We start from the raw sequence: 23,982 nt of genomic DNA, 5'->3' as shown, positions 1-23,982 counted from the left end.
GCTCTATTAGTCAAGATTCTGAGAGTGGTGAATCGAATATAGAAGAATATCAAAATACTGAAAATAATTTTGATTACTTTTTACACAGTCATCGCATTCATGAGACAGGTCCTCATCACGTTCCTTGGTGTTTCGAAAGATTACAGCCATTCGAATCTGAACCTGAACCGCTCATCAATAATCCAAGTGTACAGAAGATAATAAAAAGAAATACAGTTGTTGTGTTATCAAGAGAATATCGCAGAAAATCTTCTTCTTCATCTAACAGAAGAAAGTATGGAAGTGATGAATGCAACCTGGATTTATTTAAGAAGGCTTTGCTCGATCAAAAGGGAGAAAAAAGCAGTCCTTATCCACCTCGAAGAAGGTCCGCTTGGAATTTGCCAGTTATTACAACCCCATGTTTGTCCCACCAAGACGAAATTCTAGTGGATGGATCAAGCTGTATAGACATGTCAGAGGAGGAGGATACGAATTCGAGAAGTATAACAGGCAGCACGACTAATTTTCCCCAAGATTACGATGAATATGAGCAGCAGCAACCTTCTCCTTGGTCACAATCTCCTGCTCCCTCTCCTGCCATTATGGATTCGGAAGTCAACCCATTTTTTCAATCACCTCCTGATATTGATGATGAAGCATTTAATCCTGTTTCACCTGAGATTTACTATGACAAAACCTCTGTTCCGTTTCCTCCTCCCATCTCTAATGTACACTCAGTTGTTCATATACCTTTATTTCGTCCTTCGGACATCGTTCAATTCCAATCGTCTACCTTTTTTTCCACAAAACATCACTCTCATCCGGCGCCTATCGGTATTCTCTCTTTCTTAGCACCCATCGTGCCGTATCCACAAGTATTAATAGCTAGCATATCTTCACTTGCTCCATTTATCGCAGCTAGCTTTACCAATGCTATACAGAACTTTTACATTAAGAAGGAGAATCATTTCTATAGGCGTTACTCGTCTAATGAAATTAATATACAAAATGAAAGTACAAATGATCAAACAAGACGCTCATCTTTAACTTCTACAACAACGACAACGCCAAGAGACGACTATTTTGATGAAAACTATGAAGGAGATGAAGATGAAAAAAGCTCGATTGATCTAACAAGTACCACTCCTACCATCGGCAAAAGGCCAGATCACCTTGGTTCAATGTCCAATTTCACTCGAAGTTCATTAGAGACAGTAACCGAACAAAAAATGACACCGATGAGTGAAGTACCGTTGGAAATTGGTGGAGATGATGGTGCCGACAAAAAATCACTTTCGCCCTCTTCTGCAGCAGTAATTGAAGGTTGGGAAGCTGTATCGCCTACGACGGGTTTACCTATTTCTGCATCTATCCCTCCTCATGCAATGTGCAGCAACAAGCATTGCATAAAGCATTCCAGTAAATCAACCAAATCCTCAGCAACAGCATTTTGCACAGACGAACAACACATTTACAAGACAAAAAATACGAAGCGAGTCGCGTTACGTCAGAACAGAAAAAGCAGAAAAAATTCGAAATACAAAAGACACAAAAGACAACTTTCTAAACTCTATGAAGACGATGGATTTCACTATCATAGCTCTAGAACTGCTAAAGAAACTGTCGATCGACTCTTGGTAGCACCAAAATCAAGTTTATTACGTTTAATTATTGATGGAATACCCATTCACGTATTGTAAGTTAATTTACTAGTATTTATTTTAATTGACTCTGTACTAGCACCTGTTCTCCTACCTCCGGACAAATAACTTGGGTTAATAATCGAATGCTGCAGTACACAGGTGGTTCATTAAAAGACCATCTAGGTCCAAAGTGGCTATCTCATATGCATCCCGATGATCAACCTGAATGTAGAAAGGCCTGGGAAGTGGCATTTGAACAAGGAAACGGATTTTCAGGTGAATATAGACTTCGGAGATTTGATGACCTCTATCGCTGCTTTTTGTGGCGGATTGTTCCTTTGAGAGATTTGAAGGGGAAAATTATTCATTGGTTTGGCACATGGTATATATATGTTGTATATAATGTGTGAGCGAATAAATGATTGATATTCCAGTTCTTCATTAGCACAGATGTACATGATCAAAAAGTAGCTAAAGAAAGTAATATGCGTCAATTGGAGATTGAAAGTAATGAAAGAAAATACCGACTACTTGCAGAAGCCATACCTCAAATCGTGTTTACTTTTTCGCCTAGTGGTGGTATAACTTACACAAATTGCAAATGGAGCAGCTATTCTGGGAAATCGTTTGATCAAACAATGGGCCTCGGTTTCATGTCTTGTGTTCATCCAGAAGACAGAGCAAAATTACAATTACCAGACTTACCTACACTGCAGCAAAATAAAGCTGGTATTTCATGGCAAACTGAGATTAGGTTACTGAGCTATAAAGATGAATACAAGTGGTTTTTGGTTAAATGTGTATCCGTGGATGAATTAGATACAGGTGATGTACGCTGGTTTGGTACTTGGTGAGTTAATCTACTCTTGAAAATACGGTAATTCACTAATTCATAACTTTAGTACCGATATTAATGACCATAAATTGTTGGAACAAAAATTGAAAGAAGCCCATGATGCAGCTCAAAGATCAACTGAAAGTAAAACACGCTTTTTATCCAACATGTCGCATGAAATTAGGACACCCTTGATTGGCATCACCGGTATGCTCAACTTCTTACTGGATACTGAATTGACTGCAGAACAAACGGATTATGTACACACAATTCAGCAATCTGCTGAATCTCTTTTAGTCGTAATCAATGATATTTTAGATCTTAGCAAAGTAGAAGCTGGTATGATGAAATTAGAATGGGAACCTTTTAATTTGGTGACCACGATTGAGGACACTAATGAACTCATGTCTACTTTGGCCATACAAAAGAACCTGGAACTTAGTTTTTGGATTGACAATGATATACCAAATGTAATTGTTGGAGATAGAATAAGATTAAGGCAAGTCCTACTGAATCTTATTGGTGTACGTATAGTTATTTTTGTGATTATTATGATGACAATTAATTCAATGCTCTCACATAGAATGCTATCAAATTCACTTCTGTAGGTGAAGTGTTCACAAAGTGCACTGTACAAAAATTAGATACTGAAGAATCAAATTTAACTTTGCTCTTTGAAGTGGTTGATACAGGAACTGGATTTGATGCTGAAGATGAATCAATCATGTTTAAGCCGTTCTCACAAGTAGACAGCTCTGTAAGCTTTCTTTTTATATCGCAGTTGCATTTATTTCGATTAATTTACTTTTTATTGATACAGAGTACTCGTAAGCATGGAGGAAGCGGTCTAGGTCTGGTTATCTCTAGACAGCTTATTGAACTTCATGGAGGCAAAATGAGCTGTAAGAGTGAAAAGGGCAAAGGCTCAGTGTTTTATTTTACTGTCAAATTTGGTATTCCAGTCTCCTCATTAACACAGCCTCAACCACACACTCCCAAAAATGAATTAAACCATGATCCATTTTTTAGAACCCATGGATATGGCAACACAGCGATGCTGAATCAGCAAAAGGAAGAAAAGAATTCACCTGTCACATTTGTAAATAGGAAGTCTCCTGAAGAGGACATATATCGATTTGAACCTTCTGCTATGGCACACTCAATGAAGCATTCTCAATTGGATGAGAAAGCAGCAGCCTCTAGTCCCGCCGAAATTCTACAAGATGTTCTCATGTCAAAGGCTGTCTCAATGCAGCTGAAGCCTCCCCCTGTCAGAAACCCAGTAGCTGCAGCTAGTAAGTCTAACGTAGAAGCTGCTGTCAAGTCTGCTCCGCCTAAGCCACTAGGAACATTTGGAATTGATGCTCGTGAAGTATCAACACAGCTGCATCTTTCAAACATTGGCAGCAACCCTGGCAGTTTGAACTCACCTAGTCATCCTATTATTTCTCCTCCCCGCGCATCAACATATGCCACCCCTTTACGTGTTCTCATTGTATCACAATGGGAGATGTCTAGAGAATCAACAGTCAAACATGTTGATTCAATCCTAAGTAACATAATTACTAAAAACAATGGAGGTAACCATCATTACCAAATTGAAATAGCAACGAACCAAATAGAAGCAACCGAGCTACTCACAAACCCACATACAAAACCATACGATTATATCATGATCAACCTATCTTCAGAACAGCAAATACTACTCCTGACAAAATCTATTTGCAGCTCGTTGCAGCAGCAGCAAGCCAACGTACTCGTAATTACAACTCCCATGCAACGCTCAGCGATCACGGAAAGTGCGAAAAACAAAGAAGATGAAGTTATTCCCAAGAATTGTGGGTTTGTATTCAAACCTTTAAAGCAGACAAAGTTGCAGTGGTATTTTGGAACAAGAAAGCAACAGGAGTTGAAGCAATCAAATTCAAACACGACGCGTTTGACTACTGTAACCAGCAATTTATCTACGCCAGATACCCCCTATAAACGAGCTGCTACTCAAAAAGAAGTATTTGAACGTATGGAAGCCGATGTAGGAGGAAAAGGATACAAAGTCTTACTCGTTGAAGGTTTTTTTTTTAAAAAAAATGAATACGGAAGGAAGATATTCAAAGAAATAATATGTTTATTATAAATAGATAATTTAGTAAACCAGAAAGTTTTAACAAAGTACTTGGCAAGGGTAGGTCTAAGTGTAGATGTGGCTGCCCACGGTGGAGAAGGTATAGAATTATTTTTGAAAGACCCTAGAAAATATAATTTAATTTTATGCGATTTGTTCATGCCTGTAAAAGGTACTACATGTATTGTTTGAGATATCATTCTCTTTTTTTCTAACTCCCTTGCTATAGATGGGTATGAAGCAACTCGCGAAATAAGGGAATGGGAAAAGAAAAATCTGGGAAGCGATGAAAAGCCATTACCAATCATTGCATTATCGGCAAATGTCATGAGCAATGTGGCAGACAAATGCTTAGAATGTGGGTTTTCTACTTATATCTCAAAACCTGTCAATTTTTCTGTATTGAGTGATGTCATTCGGAGCTTCTTACTGAAATAAACAGTTTCCTTGTATCACATATTATTTCAGTTCATGCAAACTTAATTAGGGTTTCATTTGTAGTTTGAAATAAGTCGGACTATAACAGTAAAACTAACGACAGGTAAACATAAGTATGAATGAATTGTTTTAATATGTCTACGAATGAGGTCTATTTAAAGATATATAAGCTTATTCTGAATAAATACAAACTGTGACTTACAAAAGTTCCATAATAAAATAGGTTAATACTTTGTAACGAAATAATTTCAGAATAATGGAATTGTCTAAATTGACTACCAATATTAAACGTAGAGCTTTTATATTTTCATTAATAGCAAGCTCATAATTTATGTGTAAAGAACAATAAGTGTAAATATTTACTAGCGTGCTCTGAATACCAAGATTTATATGCAAAAGTATATAATTTATTTACAATGGTTTTATATTGTACATGTTACAAACTATTTTGCACCCTCATTGACAGCTTGCCCAGCTTTTTCTTGGAATTCTTGTCCTTTGTCCTTTGCAATGTCCATTTGTTTCTCCCCTTCTTTCTTTACTTCATCTGCTTTTTGACTAATGTCACCCTTGGCTTCACTATATTTATCTTTTGCTTCCTCTACTTTGCCGCTCATAGCATCCTTAGCGTTTAGCTTGGCTTGTTCATATCTATCCTTGGCTCCATAAGCAGCTTGAGTAGCTTGCTCTACCTTGTCGCCAACGGCATCCTTGGCTTGATCCACCTTTTCATTTATGACTTGCGTTGCGTTTTTGTTGGGTCCTTTTGTAGAAAGTTAGTTTATACTCTGTTTTTGGAGGTGAGTTTAATACAAGCTTACCTGGTCGCATGAAAAAATAATAGCCAAGACCAGCAGCAGCAATTAAACCGAGAATCATGCCATTACTATTCGAAGGCTTGGTATCATTTTGTTCGGGATGTGTGGCATAAGCACGTTTAAGAGTAGGGTTTCGAGCAACGAAGTTGCGGTTTTGCAAGAGTGATTTTCTAAAAACGAGACTAGACATAATTATATTATATAAACAACAATAAAGAAAAGCAAATGTAACATATCCTTTCCAATTTATCCTTTTTCAATACGCACAATGAAATAATTTCATTTCCCGGTTAAACGAAATTGACGTAAATCTTACATTACCAAAAAAAAAAACTATTAAAATAATTCAAATATTAGAATAAAAAATGACGTTAGATTCTATATATTCTCCGTTGTAGTACCAGAAACAGGATATTTATTACAGAAAAAAACACCTGTGGTTAGTTAAGCATCTCATACCGTCATTTATGCATGATAGTTGACAAAGCCTTCTCATTGCACAAAATAATTATATTTTGATGAGCAAATGGACACGTTAAAAAAGGGCAATATTCAAGAACCCTATCATTACTCTGTACTCACAAAAGGTTAAAATGAACCTGTATATGATTTGGAAGTATTTAAAAGTTAGTTATTCTATCACCATACTATATTCTTTTGGATATGTACTGTGCTATTAGATCAATAAATATACTGTGTACAGAGCCAACTTTTTTGTAAAAATAATAATCTTCCAAATGAATACCCTTGCTGTTCATGATGGGGTTTCTTTTTCAAAGGCATGCCAAGTAATTTTGCTATTATAAAGCTATTCATATGTTATATTACACTTCTTATTCTTGAAGACGAGAAAAAGAAGATTAAGAACAATTTTTATTATGGTAGCAGTAATATAGGTTCTTTCAATTAATTTAGATCTCATTTTATTGGTGGCAAAATAGAATGATTAAGCGAAATAATTCAAATAGCTCAAAAACAGAATACTCTTATATAATAATTCTAGATTAGAAATATATCAACTTTGATTTTTTCTCACAATTTGTGGACTCCTTTTGCTCTTTGTTTCATAAAGAAGTTCAAATTCAATTGTCTCCACATATACTGGATTGGACTCAAGCCAGACGATTGAGAGAACTAAGACGGCACCTAATTCTTTGCTTCCTCTTTAACATATACTATTATTATATTAGTGGTGTGTTTTAGACCATTGTCGTGCTGAAAAGTAAAACCACCATTTTTCAATTATTAGTGACAAAAAATGTTCTTCATTCCTTATTTTTAAGATATGAGTATGATCCTATACAGATACCATGCTGCTGAATATCTGGTAGACATAATTAAGGTCATGAAAGACTATATTAACCCATATTATATCGCTTCCACGACTGTGATTTGCAGTTAAAATGATATAATACGGCCATAGTGAGCTTCTACACAGACTTCGATGAAGTTTGACTCTACCAAAGCTTCAAACATCGGTTATCAATTCATCTGAAAATATGACCTTTCTCCGATCATCACCTATTCATTGTTTATGAGTAAGGTCCCAATCTAAGCGTGCTTTTCTGTGCTTTACTTGCGAAGAGATACCTTCTTTGTTGGCCGGACGTTGAATCCTAAGCTTTTTAATACGTTCAGTGTAGTGCTGTAAGTCAAGCCTCAATAAATAGTCTTAAATAGTCAAAACCTTTGACATTTGACTTCAATAGTCATACGATGACTATTCTCATCATGGGAATCTTGCATAATTCTCTCAAAATTAGGGATAGTCGGCCAACATTACTTGGCTTTTGGAGTGCTTCATTTACAATACTGATGAACAGTAGCTCTAAAAAACTAAGCCGTTGGCAATCTCTTTGGACAAAAAATAGGATTCCAAGAACTCTTTCAATTTTTTTTTAGTATATTATTGAAAAAAACGAATCATTTTTGATAGAAATTCGGTAGGCTTTGCTTGATGAAAATGAGTGTATTTTTTGATTAATTAATCTGCTAATGTACTGTTTTATTTTAACCAAGTATAAGGGCTTGTCATTTTGTCTTGATCTCATGTACATAGAAAATATAAAAGATGAAGAGCACATGCTTTTCATTGGTGTCATTATTTTTTGTATGGGAGTGGAAACCCCGTTTTGGTGCACTGCTTGTAATAATTTGATAAGTTTTAGTGAGAAAGTCTTGGAAAAGTAAAACTACTTTTATATCGTCTCACGCGTAACGACGAAAATTTTAATATGGGTTATGAATTTAAAAGAAGCATACCAAAAAGCATGTTCGAATTTTGACAAGAAACATTTTTTGAAGTTAGATCAGACCTTGAAGACAAATTGGATGACCTTCCAAGTTCAATAAGTTTCCGTTGGACAGTGAGGAGAATAAACAGCATGTATGAAATCTAAAATAATAAGATAGCCAATTATTGCGCTCATAGTCCCTTACTGAGGAAGCAATTGGTATTATTATTGCTTTAAGAGAAGAATACAATAATATTAATTCAAAATTACGGACATGTTATACATACTGCTACTGTGTTGAATAGCATTGTAAATATCGGAGTATAAAAATTGGCAAAAGAAAAGGATAGTATTGGGATGGCCGAGTTGGAGCCTTTTTATTCCTCATCTCATAAATTTTCCTTGATAAGGGTTCTCTGTGGAGTTTCTCAATGATGATCAAATAAAAATCAAAGTGAAAAAAAAAGTACTTGGCTTGGTCATAATATTGGCGTTTAATAAGTATTCCCTCATGTTACGTTGTCAAATAATTTGGTTCAAGTAAATTCGTAAATTGAGAAATATGAAAGCCTCTGATTGGACATGAAAACATTTCAATTTGAAAGTTAATGGAAACTGCAAATTGGTACAGACACACAATATCTACTGCTTCAATGCCTCACAGACCGTTTTTTCTAACTGCGTCACATTGGCAGGAATATTTTTTGGTGCGACGTAAAAGCTGTGTTTGATAACATTTTGCCGTTCCCCACCAACAAAACAACACTTTGCTCAACCCTTTTCCTTTTTTTCCCATTGAATTAAACTTTTTTTTTATTAAAAGCTAATCAATGAGTGTATATAAAGCTTTTTCTTTAGCAAAACAGGTAAATAAAAATATATTAAATCAGAAAAAAGGAATTTCTTAAATTCTTCCCTTTTTTAACTGTAGCTTAACAATGTAACCTCAGAAGCAAGCCAGCTTTTTCGACATTATAATTTACGTACATCTGCTATAAGGAACATCTCAAAAAGTACACACAATCACCAAAGCGGCAATTTTTGGACAGAACTAAATAAAGCTACGGTAAAGAAATCTATTTAATAACAATAATGGACTTTCCAAAATTAAACGCGTTAATTTTTTCTTTTGTGTGCATAGCCATTAAAACTCGAACAAAGTCAGATATTATTAAAGAACACATCTCATGCGCTTAACGCCACTTCTTCATCAACACTTCAGACATTTCGCATAATACCCAGACAAATAATTCAACGTCGTACAATATTCTCAAACTCCAATAACAATCGTATCATGGCCTACCGACGATTAAGCAAATTGGAACAGGAAGCGAATTCGTTTCCTCAGGATGTCACTAGACAAGCAGCCCTTTATAAGGTAAATTACAAACTTTTTAGTAAGGTATTCCTAGGCATATCTCACACATAGACTAAAAAAGGAATGGTTAAGAGCCAATAATCCTCAGGCTGTGATAGCAAGATTTGAACGCGGTAACTTTGCGCAAAACGAAGAGTGCTGGCAATATTATATTGCAGCTTTAGCTCAAACCGGGAAAGCAGACGCTATATGGGCGAAAATTTTGCAAAAACTAGAAGGAGTTGGTACGAAGACTTTGGGAGAAGAAGGCAGAAATCAAAATATTCCAAAAGAAATCATTCAACAAGCCATTGCTAGTCGACAAGGTGGACAAGCTGTCATTTCTGAAGGCGGAAGCATTGCGGCAGGCACCGGGAATAAAGCGAACCCAGTCTATGTTGTGGTAGAAGAGGCGCGTAAATTTATGTTTTGGAAGGCCTTACGCTGGGTCGGAGTGACTTTGACATATGCCTTTTGTATTCTGACAATACTTTCCTTGGCCTTGGAAAACTCTGGATTATTGAAACCAGCAACAACACAAGCTGAATATGAGCCAGTGACTCAGTCAACTGTTAAATTTGAGGATGTGCAAGGTGTAGAGGAGGCCAAGCAAGAATTAGAGGAAATTGTAGAGTTTTTAAAAAACCCTCATAGATTTACTGAATTGGGCGGTAAACTTCCAAAGGGTGTCTTACTTACAGGTCCTCCAGGTACTGGTAAAACCTTGCTAGCAAGAGCAGTTGCCGGTGAAGCTAATGTGCCGTTCTTTTTCATGAGCGGAAGTGAATTTGATGAAATGTACGTAGGAGTTGGCGCAAGAAGAGTACGCGAACTGTTTGGTAAGTGAAACAACATGCAGCTTTTCAATTTTTAATAGTTTTTCAATCTAAGCCGCTGCAAGGGCAAAGGCACCTAGTATAGTTTTTATTGACGAAATTGATGCTATTGGATCAAAAAGAAACCCCAAAGATCAATCTTACATGAAACAAACGTTGAATCAATTACTTGTGGATCTGGACGGATTTTCTCAAACTGAAGGTGTGATCTTTATTGCTGCTACCAATTTCCCTGAGCTTCTGGATAAAGCACTTGTAAGACCTGGCAGATTTGATCGCCTTGTGAATGTTCCTTTACCAGATGTTCGCGGACGAATTGAGATCTTGAAGCACCATATGAAAAAGATCCAGATTGCTAGTGAAGTGGATATCAGTGTCATTGCTAGAGGAACACCAGGATTTAGTGGTGCTGATTTAGCTAACTTAGTAAACCTGGCAGCTATTCAAGCAAGCCGTGAAAATTCAAAGGAAGTCAAGTTACGTCATCTTGAGCACTCAAAAGATAAAATTATTATGGGGGCAGAGCGTAGATCGGCAGTTATCACTGAAGAAAGCAAGCGACTAACTGCTTATCACGAAGGAGGACATGCTTTAGTAGCTTATTATACACCAGGCGCAATGCCTTTACATAAAGCAACTATCATGCCTAGAGGGTCTGCTTTGGGTATGACTGTTCAGTTACCTGAAATGGACAAGGTAAAACCAGTATGCTCTTTTTCCTTCTTTGATCTTAAGTTATTATGTTATGTAGGACTCGTTTACAAAGAAAGAATTTTTAGCACAAATTGATGTTTGTATGGGCGGAAGAGTGGCAGAAGAATTAATTTTTGGAGAAGAGAATGTAACAAGCGGAGCTCACAGTGATATTGTAAAGGCTACAAATGTTGCCAAACGAATGGTTCGTTATTACGGTATGAGCGATAAAGTAGGAGCAGTCAGTTTTGACAATGAAGATATGCAATTGTTAAGTGCTCAAACAAAGCAATTAATTGAATCGGAAATCTCAGAATTAGTTGAGTCTTCACAAACTAGAGCCAAAAGGATATTGACTGAGCATCGAGACGAATTGGATAAACTAGCTAATGCACTCGTGGAATATGAAACATTGGATGCACAAGAGATTATAGATGTTCTCACAGGGAAGCCAATTACAAGACCACCAGTATAATTGAAGCAAATAAAAAAAGAAAGAGCTCGTTCCTTTTTTTCATAAGCATACCAGTGAAACAATAAAATAAAAAGAGTACGATATGGTATATAATTTATTCACAAACAGCAGGAGAGGAATTGGGATTATAATTAACTTGGAACGTAACTGTTTTCATGGGTGCACAGCCTTGATTACTAAAGGTAACTAGGTAATAGTAACACCCTGATTTGGAAGCATTCAAATTGAAAGGCTTTGTGGTGCCAAGTGAAGTGGTTGGTTCGTTTAATACAAGCGTGTTTACTCTTGTGTTTGTTTGCGCATCATATAAATCAACTGTCATATTTGAAATGCCAGCCGTATTCAAACCTAAATCATAAGAAACTTGATAGCACTGACCAGATGTCCATTGCAAATTGGGTATGATAGGCGAAGTAGTACGAAAACCATTACAAGCATTAGTATTTGCTGCAGGAAGAGCGAATACAAAAGCAGTAATAAAAACAAAAAAGAGAACAATAAAGAAGTTTTGAGCCATACTGTTGAAAAAAGTTGAACCTACCTCTATTTTTATACGACTATTTTTTTAAAAAAGGTGTATTTCATAATTAGAAAAATAATGGTAACAAATGGATGGGAATGGGAACGAAAAAAAAAAACTTCATTATTTCATTGCTTGACTATAATAAGGGGTTACGAGGGGGTTGGCCACATCACGTTATTTTTAATATTCTTTAACTATTTTTAATACAAAGCAATGCAAGGGACATTGATTATTTGTTTTAAACGAGTTATTCGGTTTCTTTAATAACAGACATGTAAATACATTTTCAAATAATCAATAGTGAATGAATGTTTATTTACTAATAATAATTACACAGTTATATTGCCTACAATATTATGCTGAGCTACTTTCTGTACAGTTGTCGTTCTCCGAATACTCTTGATTAATTATATCAATAGGATTTATAAAATGGTAAGTATTTGATTGCTCTATAAATTCATGAGAAATGAACCAAAACTTGGAAGAATATTCTGGTGTTTTAAGACTCCAATTTTTAATAATTCGGATATCACCGCCCATAAAAATGGTGTTTTTTGTCAAGCATTCAAAACATTCGTCAACATCGTAATAATCCTGGTATAAAATCATTCTATCCCTTGTCGAACTATCCGGCACATAGTCAATTCGGATGTCATGAGGTACAATCTTCTGTAAGGCAGCTATAGAATATGTTTATTAGATTCTTAACGAAGCCGATTTTTTAAATTTTTTTTTTTTACTTGGTATTAAAGATGCGTTAATTGATGCTCCTAAGATGCTACATACTTTAAGTTGAAGCCTTAATACATGAAGTGCTTGCAGAGGCGGCATGTCGATAAAATCATCTGCTGTTTTTAGCGATGGAGTTGTTAACAAGACTCCTCTAAGTGGTTTTTTATAAACAAACAATTGATTGTCAGCTGTTGGTATAATTTCCTCTGGTTCTGCTTCTCCTTCATGTGTTGAAATTGTAAGGAGGGCGCTATCTTGTTTATTTTCAGAAGTACACTTTGTTGTTTCTTGCAGAACCATTCTTTCTGGCTGCATTGAAAAATTTCGCTCAAGTTCTTGAGATTTTTTGTTCATATAAATAGATTCAGATATACAAACGCCATAACTTGACAAGTCTTTTATAAACTTTCTGCCAGAACAAATAGATTCATTTACTTGAAATGTGTTACACATCGCTTTACTCAGGTCTACTATTTGTCCATTTTCCAATATAACCCTCAGTAAAGGAGGACAGCCCCAAGGACTTTCTTTATTTGTAAAAGATTGGTCTCCGGTCATATTGGGTAGACTATCGTCGTCATCTGCCCAGGCGTAAGGTACCGATCCCTTTTGTGCCAAGCTACTAAGTGTCAAATGGAGGACAATGGCTCTTAAATAGTCAGCTTCATATTCTGATTGAGTTAACTTTCTTTTCAAGTTGTTTATTTCTTCTACAAGGTGTTGTTTCTCTCTTTCGAATTCTTGCTTTCGCTGACTTTCTCTTAATCGATAGGCTCTTTGTGAAGCCCTATTTTGCGCTCTCTTTTCTTCAGTAGTTGGGGGATTTGGCTTACGTCCAGGTGTTTTCTTTTTTCTGATGCGTTGGCCATCTTCTGTCTCTATTCCAAAATCACATTCTTGATCAAAGTAGTGAAAATTAAGTCGAATTTTTTGTGAGTTGCTAGTCGAATTTGCTGACATTACTATCCAAGCTGAAAAATATGATAAAAAATCCCATTTTTTTGGGGTACAAGATGTATAATTTCATTAAACTTGGCAAATTATTTTCCCTATACACTTCACAAAGCGGGATATAAAACAGTAAAAGAACAACTTTGTAATTGGTTGTATGGAAAGATTATTGAAAAAATTTGCTTTACTCTACAAAAAAAAAAGATATATCTGCTGTCGACTTTATTCAAAGTAGAAAACACATACTTTGGTATATAAAGGAAGACTTTTGTATAATTGTTTATTCTGATTGTTCTATGGTGTTCTACATATGCTTTTCTTTTGAGACTTTGTAACCTAGAGCGACAAAAAAACCCTCTGTTGACTGCTTTCTTGAAGCGTCTGGCTTTTCTGTTTTCACTTTTGTAAACAATGTTTGTAGTTTTCTTCTAAATTCCACCTCTGTACCGCCCATTAGAAACTAGAAAAAAGTTAGTTCAGTACCCCCATATTTTTTTCCTATCCTTTCTTATATTTACCTTTGCAACAAAAGTACCACCAGGTTTTAGTACTTTTTCAGCAAACGCCAATGCCGATTCACAAAGTTCCATAGATCTTGCATGATCTGCCAAGTGATTACCAGTAAAACTGGGTGCCATATCAGAACATACCAAGTTAGCTTTTCTTTTATCTATTTTCTCATAAATGGCTCTTTGTGTACTCGCTTTTAAGAAATTGCCTTGAATCAAGAGTGCATTAGGAATGGGATCTACAGGTAGCAAATCAACACCAATCACCAATCCTTTTTCAGATACTTTTTCAGCTGCAACCTGGGTCCAACCTCCTGGAGCAGCACCACAATCAATGACCACATCATTTTGACGGATAATTCGATATTTATCATTGATCTGGATTAGTTTAAATGCACTTCTAGCCCTGTATTGATTAGCTTTGGCTGCTTTACAATAAGGGTCTTTGGCTTGACGAGATAGCCAGTTTTTTGAAGAAGTAGAATAGCATCGTTTCAAAAACATAAGCAAGAAGAAAAATTAAATTAATTCATTGACCGTTTTTTATTTTTATTTTTTCTTAGACAGAAAATGGAAGAGGCTGATTATTTAATGCAGCCAATACGTTATCAAGGGACATACTTGCCATTCTTTCCCTTGTTTCTAATGTAGCACTACCTATTTGATTGTTTGAGAAAAAACTCTTCACATAATAACTTATGTTACCTATGTGTGGAAGGATTAAGCAATTTGGGAATGAGTAGAGCTTGTGTGTAGGAGACAAAGGCTCTGGGTCAGTAACATCTAATCCTGCAGATCCAATCAAGTTTTCTTCAAGTGCTTTCACTATCAAAAATATTATTTAGAAAAAAAGAATATAAATGTGCATGTATTGGTGTGCGTCCTTTCATACCAAGACCATCTTGATCTATGATGCCACCGCGAGCAGAATTGACAAAGACCTATAATACTTTCTACGTGAATAACAGCATATTTGTAAGTTTTGTTCTCTTATTTACTGCAGTTTTCTTCATTTTAGAAAATGCTTTATAATTAAACAAATGTCTTGTTTCCTTTGTTAGTGCACAACATACAATAACATAATCAGATTCAGCAAGTAACATGTCAAAGGAAACAAGTTCTGCATTCAGCTTATCTTCTGCTTCTGGTTTTCTCTTTCTACCCGAATAGATGATACGAGAAATGCCAAAAGCCTTCATACGATAAGCAACAGCTTCACCAATACGTCCTAGCCCCACGATACCCACAGTCTTGTTTGTAAATTGAGAACCACATAGCCAAGTTGGTCGCCATTCTCTCCACTAATATATAATTTAGAAAGGAATTTAAAAAAGGGAATAAGATAAAGTTACCAGTCCATTTTCAGCAGCTTGAATAGCTTCCTTGATTCTACGAGCAGCGCCTAGGGTAAGTAAGATGGTAAGATCAGCAGTAGCGTCAGTCAGAACATCAGGGGTATATCCGATTAGAATATTTCTAGATTTAACTGCTTCTACATCGATATGATCATACCCAACGCTCATGGTTGCAATCACCTTAAGCTGTGGACCTTTTTGAGTGTAAATATGAAATAGATGGCGTGTATTTACCTGCTGCATCTAATAACTCATCATCAACTTTATCTGTAAGTAAACAAATAAGCGCCTCGACTCCTGCTTCCGTTGTGTTAGTTTGTAAACAAAAAGCACAGAGAAAAACTTGCCTTTCACCTTTTCCAGTAATTCATTTCTGGGGATTGCACTGTCTTCTTGCCATTGCGTTAATTCAAAGCCTTGTAAAAGTAAGCGTTCTTGTGTTTGAGGAGGTAAAATTCTGGTGACTAATACTTTAACCATCTCAATAAAAAAAAAAGGAACAAAGCTGGTTAACTTGTTTTACAAAGAAATAATCTCAAAGTTAAAATAAATCTCCGAAAAAAGCATAATGCAAGTGTAGATACTGATTAAGCATTATATGTTTTGACATCAATACGCCCTTGTATTTTTAGATCAATACTTATGTTAATTATTGAGTATTTTATTGTGTGCACTGGCTGGCATGAAAGGGCAATTAGGAAGATATATAAGCTTATTGTGTTCCTGAGAGTTATTGTAGTCAACTATCAAACCAAGGACTTCTAGTGTGGATATTGTATAATATAAGTACAAGGGTATATTTATTTACTTGATCATTGTTCTTTCACAGGCACAAAAAAAATGAAATGCTTTTAGTTTCTTATATTTTTGATATTTTTGCTTTTATTACTCTCAATTTTTTTACTGGGCAAATCTATAATGATATTGAACAACATCATGGAAAATCTCTATGGCAAACTACATAGGAAACATCAGTATTTATATCCTATAGGCTTTCGACATACGCATAATACAAAACTAAAAGAAGAATAGATTCCTTTGTGTTCAGATTCACAGGAGTAAAGTATTACATAGTGGAAGACTGCAGAGTAAATCATAATCATTTTTATGGGTAACAGTGTGTTCCAATAATCATCAAAATGATAGTTGAGCATTTTGAAAAGGCATGATGTGTTTATTTGAAATAAGTAATATTTTGCGACTTTTTCGTTTGTTTGTTCCTTGATAAAAATCTGTATGACATTTTTATGGTCTCAGAAGAACACGCAGATCGGTACGAGCACGGCCATTATCCATCTGAAATTTTTCTGTTATAAAACGTTAACATAGAATGTGCAATTTTAGACAGCACATGGTTCAAAAAAGGGGTGTTAGATTGAAACTTTGGCTTTTAGTCTAAACATAGTCTTTAATCAAAATTTCCTTAATGATGGTTTGTACTGCATACTAGAATCATATAGCCAGAACACAATCAAATATAAATATGTACATTCACTATTGAATTCTTATTGGATCAATTTAGCAGCATATTTATTTTTATAAATAATAGCAAGTACAATACTTACTGTTCATGTGAAGTGAATAAGAAGGATCAAAAGAAAAATATAGTAATCAGGTATAAATGTAAATCATTATATGAAGGAGTAGTAAGAAATTCAAAAAAAAAAATGCAAGGTTAATTTTTTGACATTTCACATAATAACAGGATGCTTATAGCTGGTAGAAGAGGATGGTAATACCATTAATTAAAAAAAAAAGCTTACAGTTATAAATAAATTACAAACAGGCAGATTAAAGGTACTGCAGAATCTATGCCGGTATGTAAATTGAAAAAGAAGAAAAAAAAAACCGACCAGATCTCGTGAAACTGGAGTGTAATGATGAAAAACTGTTTGGACAGTACATTGTGCTTGAGATAATGGTGTCATCTTTGTTTGTTATTTGCTCTGGACTTTCTCTCGAAGAGGTTATATAAGATGAAGACTGCAGCTTTTAGCTTGTCAATGGCTGTTCAAGGCTTATGCAATTGAGCGCAGAGACCAGAAAAATGACTATTTGTCAGGCATTGATGTCGGAATAGATAGAGCTATGTATCAACAATGCCTCAACCAGCGTTTCTGCTTTAAATATCAAACAATATATAAAATCAAGTTACCTACCCGCATAGTAATGACTGAATCATTATCATTAGGTAAGCTTAATCATCGTCTTTTACCGTGCTATGTCTGTATAAAAGCTGCCAGCTGAGTCTTTGAATTTCTTAAAAACACTATCTTTCGCAGTTTATCTGGAAGCGCTACACTTTATTCCGACATTATTGGTATACTTCAGGAAAAATTTGTGCAAATAAAATAAAAATTGGTAAAAAAGATAGAATAAGAATAATGGCAATAATGAGTACATATAACAAAAGGAAAAAATTAGTAGGTAGAAAATAGATAATATATCAATATGAAACTTACCAATAACAAGAAAAGTAAAGTAAATGATAAAAGGTGCAACAACCGAATGTTAATAAACAAAGTACCAACTTATTCAAGCTCAAGCTTACACAGTATAAAAGGTCTCGTTTTCCTGGGTCAATAGTAACACAGTGGCCAGTAATCTCTCCGTGTTGTTGTGCATTAAGACTTGTTATATAAGGTTCAGGTTCTACAAAAGTGCCTTGAAGACCAATATATCGATGCTTTCTACCTTGTCTTTTTTTAAGGACTGTGACGCCCACATCACCTGTTCGGATAGTTCCATGAAATCGAAGCACACCAAGTTCTTGTGGGCTTAAAGCTGTAGAATTCATATCTGTGATATTGGGGTTTTATAACATAAAAAAGTACAAAATCAATCAGCAAACATAAAATAAGTGAGATTCAAAGTAGATTGTCCTTTATTCAAGTTAAAAATATGAGGCTGTTTATACTTTTCTTTCCACGACTAAATATTAGTATTTACAGTATATGTCTATTGATTATTAATCGATATTAGACGATGAATTATTTATATGATTGACATTGTCTAACATCTTTTTATCAAGAAGTAATTATTAATCCTGATCCAGGAACTTATTGGAATATTCTGGAGTGGATCAGGATATAGTTTTATTTGAAGTGGTATAATACAATGTCCGATAATCCTAATTTGGAAGATCATTGTTCGTTGTAATTTACATTATTACTTTACTAATGTGTAATACCAAACGGCTCCGTGCTACACAACGTGGTTGAGGAAATGAGTTTGGGAGTGAGGCAAAGAACAATGAGGCCTATCGCTGGAGAGGTCGTGCGCTGGATCGCACGTTGACATACGGTCTGGATGATTATCCTCAAGGCAAATCCAGTGTAGGTGAACTTCATTTAGATCTTCACTCTTGGATGGTATTCAGTACTACCCTTTTGACGGGTATTTCCCACAAGTTGGGAGTGGAAAACGATGTAAGAGAATGCAATAAGGTTCAGGAAGATCTCCTGATCAACCTTGATACACTTCACTGGAATGAAGACCAGTAAATGTACTGTGATCAAGTCCTAGAAGCTGAAAAGTTTATGTACGTCTGCCATAAGTGCTATCTCTCCTTATTCCCCATGGTCTTGGGACTTTTGCTACCTGATTCTCCCAAGCTGGGTGCCATTCTAGGCATGCTTGAGAATGAAAAGGAACTTTGGTCTTTCTATGATCTTCGTTCCTTATCTGTTTCTGATCCTTTCTTTGGTCAAGGAAAAAGCTATTGGCGTGGACTTATTTGGTTAAATATTAATTATCTAACTCTCCAAAGCTTATATAGGGTAATTCATGGGGGCTTTATTTTATAATGCAAAATTAATGCTTTGATAGAATTGCATGGTACCAGGTCCTTGTCAAGCCCGTGCTCAAACAATTTATAATCAATTAAGAGATAATATTATACGTAATGTGTATAAAGAACAACAAAAGACAGGTTATGTTTGGGAACAATATTCTCCAGAGATTAGCGAAGGCATGCGTAGTCACTCTTTCACCGGATGGACTAGCTTGGTTTTACTTATTATGTCCGAAAAATATTAAAACAGTACAATAAAGCAAAGATACAATTGTAAAAAGTACAAATTTATCTACTTAGAAACGTAAACTGATAATTATAGAGAGTCTTTTGCTGGCATTGTCTATTTATGAAATATCGTAAATTGTTAATTTGGCAAAGGGCTATGGATTTGATGTTAGTTTTTGTTACCTGTGTAAAACAAACAGAAAAAAAGGGAAGCTAAGAAGTGTACATTATATTTAACCTTTTACAAATTCTTGTCGAAACACCCCAAAAATGCTAATCTCGCTCTGCAACGCTTGACAAACTTTCATTTGCACTCATAGGTGATTATGTAGATCTCATAAAATTCCTCTCTTTTTTTTTTTTTTTTTTTTTTTACATACACAAAATACACTTCTTAAAGACATTCAATTTCATGTGTGGATCTTTTGTATAATCTATAGCTTTTGATATTTAATTACTGGCTAGAAATAGCAAACAGACAACATAATAACCATCTGTTATCACGATTACAATGCAAAAGAAGAGATTATTCATTAAGATTGTATAAAAACTAAATAATGGTTTTTGTTTATTAAATATTATTGAGCTTTTTAGAAGGCAAAGAGGAATAAAAAGATTCATTGGGTTTGAAATAGAATTAATCGCAAACCATTGATAAGCAGCAAAGAGCCAAGCACTTGAATAGCAACCTTTTTGTAAATAGCCTCTTTCGATAGTATTGTTTTGTTTTTTTGTTTTACTTTTTTTTTTTTTTTGAAGATAATAATTTTTTTTAAAAGATAATAATAAGAATCACCCTTGAATTACTCTTATAAACACTTTTTCAAGTCTATAGGATATGAGTGGTACCCCGAAGGGCGTTCCGTTCACTGTCAGGTTCTAAGTCTATGTCTGGAATGTTCTGCGAAAGATATACCCTATTTCTAGAGATCACCCTCTCTCAAGCAAAGCGTGACCGGTTCTGTTACTTCGCTCGTTGTAGCTTCAGATGTCAAGACATCATCCGTCTAGCACTAGGATGAACAGAGCGGGTATTACTTTTACTTGAGTTCCCATTCCTCCTTAGAGCTTACAAGTTCCAGCAGATCATCGTCCCATCCTGCCACAGATTTCAGAAGCATAGCAAAGAGGTCATAAAGAGATAGAAAGAGAAGAGATTACAAAGATAAAGAGACTACCAAAAGAGAGCTTTTACAGGGAAAGGATTGCACCCAAGTGGGCCATGCAGACATAGAAGCAAGTACAAAAGCAGCCTTAAAGAAAAACCATTTATATTGACACAGGAGAAGATAAACTATTAAACTAGGAGAACAAGTTAATAAAAAGGATAATCCTACTATGAAAATTACTATTTAGCCAAAGAGGCAGCAAAAAGGATATCCTTGACCAAGACTAACAAAGGCAGACAGAGTAAGCTATTTCAAGAATGTTAATAAAATAATTATAAAACACAAAAGAATTTTTTTTTTTTTACCATTTTATGAGGCCAAGATATGATTTCTTTTTTAACCACTGAAACCAATGGAATGACGCATTTAACATTGAATGAAACCAAAGGAACCATAGAACGATAAAAAAAAAGAGAGCACACCAATTTTTGATGTTAACTGAGACCATATAAAGAGGCAGAGAATAGATTTGTTTTGTAGGCCATATATTTTTAACGTTGGTTAAAGACCAAGTTGATAGCAGATAAGAGATTTTAAGAGGCCAAAGAGAGAGAATGAAAGAGAGAGAGAGACATGTTTGAAGCACAAAAGTAGCAAAGCATTTGTTTGAGAAGAGAAGTTTTTGACAAAAGGCCATAAGAACCAAGTTTAGATTTGAAAAGACAAAGTATTTAGGCCATCAGTTTTAGAGAAGAGTAATTGTTTGATAAAGAAAGAAAAAAAAATTTTTGGACAAAGTCTTTAAATATTTTTTTATTTTTTATTTTCACATTCTTGATGAGGTATTTTTCTTTTTTCTTAGATTTCTACAAAACTTTAAAAACTTGTTTATCCATAAAGAGATGGTAAACAAAAAGACAAAGCCATTCTAGACTAACGAGTAAACAAACTTGAGTTTTTTTTTTCTTTTTTTTTCTTTTTTTTTTCTTTTTTTTTCAACTGCAATCTTTAACATCCCCTACATACAGCAACTTGCTTAAGGGGGTTTTTTCTTTCTTTCAAATCTTTCTATTCTCTTTTCATTGTTAAATGAATGACACTCTATAATAAGCAAGATGGTTGATTGTCTATTTCTTTGTCTGTACAACCATTTTCTGCATAAATTCACATGAAATTTAAAGACCTATCGTTCTCTTATTTTATTTAAATGTATTAAAAGCGTACAAGCAAATAGAAAAAAACTATTCTTTGTCTCTTTTTTTTTGTTTAATCATATCTTGTGTGAAATGCCTTTTTTTTTTTATTTTTCTTTCCTATAAAAATGTGCTTTTTTTGTTAATTAGTTTAATTAAAAAAGGAAGGAAACACAAGTTTACGCCGAGTTTCGTGTGTAACAATTTTGTAGGAAAAAAAATATTAACCTGTCCCCTATTGTTCAGGACACATGAACAAATATTACTTTATTAATATGATTTCATTATACTTTAAAGCAGTACTCACTTATGTTCTAGTAAAATATAGTAATAATGATGATTAAGGATTAAAAAAAAGGAAAGAAAATGAAATGAAATAGTCAGTTAGTATCATTTGTATTGTTGTTTGTACATCTTCATATCTGAGTCTATTTTGCCTTTTTTTTTTCGTTTTGTTTTGTTTGCGTTATTTTTTGGGACTGATGGGAATAAAATGAAGCATGATTCTTGTACATGTACTGTTGGTAAACAATGCTATAAATTAAACCAGTTCTTCCTTGGAGAGACACTGATCGTTTGAACAGAACCAAACAGTCTATGGCAAAAAAACACGAGTAACTCTGTATCCAACGATAAGAAGCTGCTTCTTGCCTACTGTAGTCACCTTCTGAGAACCAAAGCTTCCAATATATTTACATTTCAACCAAGTTCAGCGTATCAATTGGACAATTACGCAGCCGCCTCCATAAACTTGAAATAAATAACAACCGTATCACAGATATCCACAGCTTGACCCGCAATGTAGTAGCCTTTTTAATACGCGGCGATTATGCGTCTGAATTAACAGAGCATCTAAAAAAATTCAAGTATAGCTCAGAGAAAAATTTAACACATGCGATGGATCCATTCTTAAGGATTCAAAATACAATAGCTGTGCCATGGAAAGACACATTAATCATGCATTTAGGCACCACTGCAACCGAATGAAGCGGTCTCTCACTTTCATTTGTCCGCTAGTCAAGTACGCTGTGGAGAGATACTTTTACAGTAAAGACTGGATACAAAAGTCGTACCTTAATGATATAATTTCTTCTTAGCAACATAATAATGTTATTGAAATTTTTTGCTCAGATGAGGACGCGGACATGCTATAAGAGGACTCCTCTGACAGTTCTGCTGATCAATAATGTCAACCCTTTCCATTTCTCTGTTTAACGCTATTAGTTTACTTAAACAAGCTATCTCTCTTATTACAACTGGCCATACTACTAGTAACAGAAACTTGATCAGTTGCTCCTAACCGGTACCCTACTTCCTGGCGACAATTCCATACTTATGGTCAGCCCATCAACTCCCTTCGGTTTCATGGAAGCCTTGAGCTCATCCTATTAGTTAATTTTTTCAGTCCCTTTCTAGTTCATCATATTATTCATGACCATCCTGTACTAGACAAACTTACCCTTTCATTTATAGTATTAAAAATTCACGTTCATTGTTTCTACCTCCTATCATCCTTGGATCACACTTCAATTCAAGAGGTATTGGTACTTCGTTCTTAAACTCTCCATAATACAAAATTAGTTGTATTTTGTGGCGACTTTAATGCAAGAATAGATTTGTTTACCGATGATTCATGCTCTAGTCATTGTGGTAATATCTTGCAATTTTGAATTTATTCACACGATATAACTCTTTGGAGTCAATGCTTGGCTAATGGCAGACTTACCTCTATTACACACAATGGGAGTGGTATCATTGACTACTTTATGACCACTGCGATATTTGGGGTTTCATAACATAAAAAAGTACAAAATCAATCAGCAAACATAAAAATAAGTGAGATTCAAAGTAGATTGTCCTTTATTCAAGTTAAAAATATGAGGCTGTTTATACTTTTCTTTCCACGACTAAATATTAGTATTTACAGTATATGTCTATTGATTATTAATCGATATTAGACGATGAATTATTTATATGATTGACATTGTCTAACATCTTTTTATCAAGAAGTAATTATTAATCCTGATCCAGGAACTTATTGGAATATTCTGGAGTGGATCAGGATAAAATTTTATTTGAAGTGGTATAATACAATGTCCCGATATTCCTAATTTGGAGATCTATGCTTCGTGTAATTTACATTATTACTTTACTAC

General features: G+C 34.8%; 7 protein-coding genes across 7 annotated transcripts; 4 read left to right on the top strand and 3 right to left on the bottom strand.

The window, feature by feature from the left end:
• Positions 1 to 452: 452 nt before the first annotated feature.
• Positions 453 to 4,607, top strand: RO3G_06799 (uncharacterized protein; the record flags this gene model as incomplete). Its single annotated transcript, XM_067661389.1, has 8 exons — positions 453 to 1,678; positions 1,723 to 2,007; positions 2,071 to 2,475; positions 2,528 to 2,984; positions 3,044 to 3,217; positions 3,281 to 4,040; positions 4,152 to 4,492; positions 4,599 to 4,607. The coding sequence occupies 8 exons, from the start codon at positions 453 to 455 to the stop codon at positions 4,605 to 4,607; spliced, it is 3,657 nt and encodes a 1,218-aa protein (XP_067517490.1).
• An 856-nt stretch (positions 4,608 to 5,463) lies between these two features.
• On the bottom strand, positions 5,464 to 6,028 carry RO3G_06798 (uncharacterized protein; the record flags this gene model as incomplete). Its single annotated transcript, XM_067661388.1, has 2 exons — positions 5,464 to 5,783; positions 5,842 to 6,028. The coding sequence occupies 2 exons, from the start codon at positions 6,026 to 6,028 to the stop codon at positions 5,464 to 5,466; spliced, it is 507 nt and encodes a 168-aa protein (XP_067517489.1).
• A 547-nt stretch (positions 6,029 to 6,575) lies between these two features.
• RO3G_06797 (uncharacterized protein) lies at positions 6,576 to 7,240 on the top strand (the record flags this gene model as incomplete). Its single annotated transcript, XM_067661387.1, has 3 exons — positions 6,576 to 6,626; positions 7,029 to 7,060; positions 7,144 to 7,240. The coding sequence occupies 3 exons, from the start codon at positions 6,576 to 6,578 to the stop codon at positions 7,238 to 7,240; spliced, it is 180 nt and encodes a 59-aa protein (XP_067517488.1).
• A 2,126-nt stretch (positions 7,241 to 9,366) lies between these two features.
• On the top strand, positions 9,367 to 11,433 carry RO3G_06796 (uncharacterized protein; the record flags this gene model as incomplete). Its single annotated transcript, XM_067661386.1, has 4 exons — positions 9,367 to 9,450; positions 9,512 to 10,268; positions 10,321 to 10,961; positions 11,017 to 11,433. The coding sequence occupies 4 exons, from the start codon at positions 9,367 to 9,369 to the stop codon at positions 11,431 to 11,433; spliced, it is 1,899 nt and encodes a 632-aa protein (XP_067517487.1).
• A 94-nt stretch (positions 11,434 to 11,527) lies between these two features.
• On the bottom strand, positions 11,528 to 11,950 carry RO3G_06795 (uncharacterized protein; the record flags this gene model as incomplete). The annotated part of the gene is made up of 1 exon (XM_067661385.1): positions 11,528 to 11,950. One exon carries the CDS (start codon positions 11,948 to 11,950, stop codon positions 11,528 to 11,530), a length of 423 nt encoding a protein of 140 aa, XP_067517486.1.
• A 1,993-nt stretch (positions 11,951 to 13,943) lies between these two features.
• On the bottom strand, positions 13,944 to 15,671 carry RO3G_06794 (uncharacterized protein; the record flags this gene model as incomplete). Its single annotated transcript, XM_067661384.1, has 7 exons — positions 13,944 to 14,099; positions 14,158 to 14,526; positions 14,714 to 14,805; positions 14,854 to 14,973; positions 15,041 to 15,089; positions 15,222 to 15,449; positions 15,501 to 15,671. 7 exons carry the CDS (start codon positions 15,669 to 15,671, stop codon positions 13,944 to 13,946), a joined length of 1,185 nt encoding a protein of 394 aa, XP_067517485.1.
• Positions 15,672 to 19,006: 3,335 nt separating this feature from the next.
• Positions 19,007 to 19,541, top strand: RO3G_06793 (uncharacterized protein; the record flags this gene model as incomplete). The annotated part of the gene is made up of 2 exons (XM_067661383.1): positions 19,007 to 19,282; positions 19,332 to 19,541. The coding sequence occupies 2 exons, from the start codon at positions 19,007 to 19,009 to the stop codon at positions 19,539 to 19,541; spliced, it is 486 nt and encodes a 161-aa protein (XP_067517484.1).
• Between the last annotated feature and the right edge of the window lie 4,441 nt (positions 19,542 to 23,982).

The sequence above is a fragment of the Rhizopus delemar genome, genomic scaffold (genome assembly GCF_000149305.1).
Source record: "Rhizopus delemar RA 99-880 supercont3.5 genomic scaffold, whole genome shotgun sequence".
NCBI lineage: Eukaryota > Fungi > Mucoromycota > Mucoromycetes > Mucorales > Rhizopodaceae > Rhizopus > Rhizopus delemar.
The sequence above is the reverse complement of the archived record's forward strand: the minus strand, read 5'-3'. Positions and strand labels throughout refer to the sequence as shown.